At 54.1% G+C, this 814-nt stretch overlaps 1 protein-coding gene across 1 annotated transcript in view; it reads left to right on the top strand.

Annotated features, from left to right (window-relative positions):
• LOC119592449 (protein CEPU-1-like) overlaps positions 1 to 814 on the top strand; it is a gene marked incomplete at its 5' end in the record, with an annotated part of 20,817 nt that overhangs the window by 7,460 nt on the left and 12,543 nt on the right. The window contains 1 exon segment of the mRNA XM_037941270.1: positions 208 to 361. Within this exon segment, the coding sequence (XP_037797198.1) occupies positions 208 to 361 (154 nt within the window).

Raw genomic sequence — 814 nt, forward strand, 5'->3', positions numbered from 1 at the left:
TCCCTGTGCACTTGTAGGCAACAACCAGCCCAAGCGCCAAGGGAAGAGTCGGGCGTCGCGCGAGACGCCTGGGCGCCGAAGCCCCGCTCGCCCGTAATTGCCTTTCGCTCCGGGTCTTCCCGAAGAAGGCGCGGCTGTCACCGGCAGACGCGTCCCGTAACGAGTGTTTTCGCCCTGTGTCTCTCACCGTCTTTCGTCATTTTCCAGGTGCAGAAATACGTCACAAGTGTCACGCGGATCAACGACACGCAGCACGTCATGAGCCTGGGCATCAACGACATGCAGACGCAAGACCTCTTCGGCTACCGCTGCCGCGCCAACAACAGCGAGGGCGCGGCCGAGGCGCGGGTGCTGGTCAAGGGTACGTCAGCCGGTAACTGTGCAGATTTTTGGGACTCGTGAAATCAATGCAAATACACTGCGTCACTTGACTTACTTTCAACACTGCTTTTTTGCTGCATTCGGCTCCTGTACAGTGCTGTCACCTTCGATTCAAAGTGAAGTCGTTGCATAATTTTCCTCACCACACCTCAGCTCTCTGATCAGTGCAGTATCTTTGGTATTATTCCCACACACCACAGTGCACCACACGCTTCAACACAAGACACAAAATGGAGGTACGCTAACCACTGCAACCTCTCCGTCCTTTTCATCATGCTTAACCACATTAGACAAAGACTTTCGCGACTGTACTGTCGAATTAGGTCTCCTCTCGCACCCATGTTGTCGAGGACTGTGCGTTTCTCCCTTCTGCACTATGTCGAGGAGGAGAGGCCAAGGGAAGAGAAGCAATGTTGAGATGCAAGGATTAATC

The sequence above is a fragment of the Penaeus monodon genome, chromosome 30 (assembly GCF_015228065.2).
Source record: "Penaeus monodon isolate SGIC_2016 chromosome 30, NSTDA_Pmon_1, whole genome shotgun sequence".
Lineage (NCBI taxonomy): Eukaryota > Metazoa > Arthropoda > Malacostraca > Decapoda > Penaeidae > Penaeus > Penaeus monodon.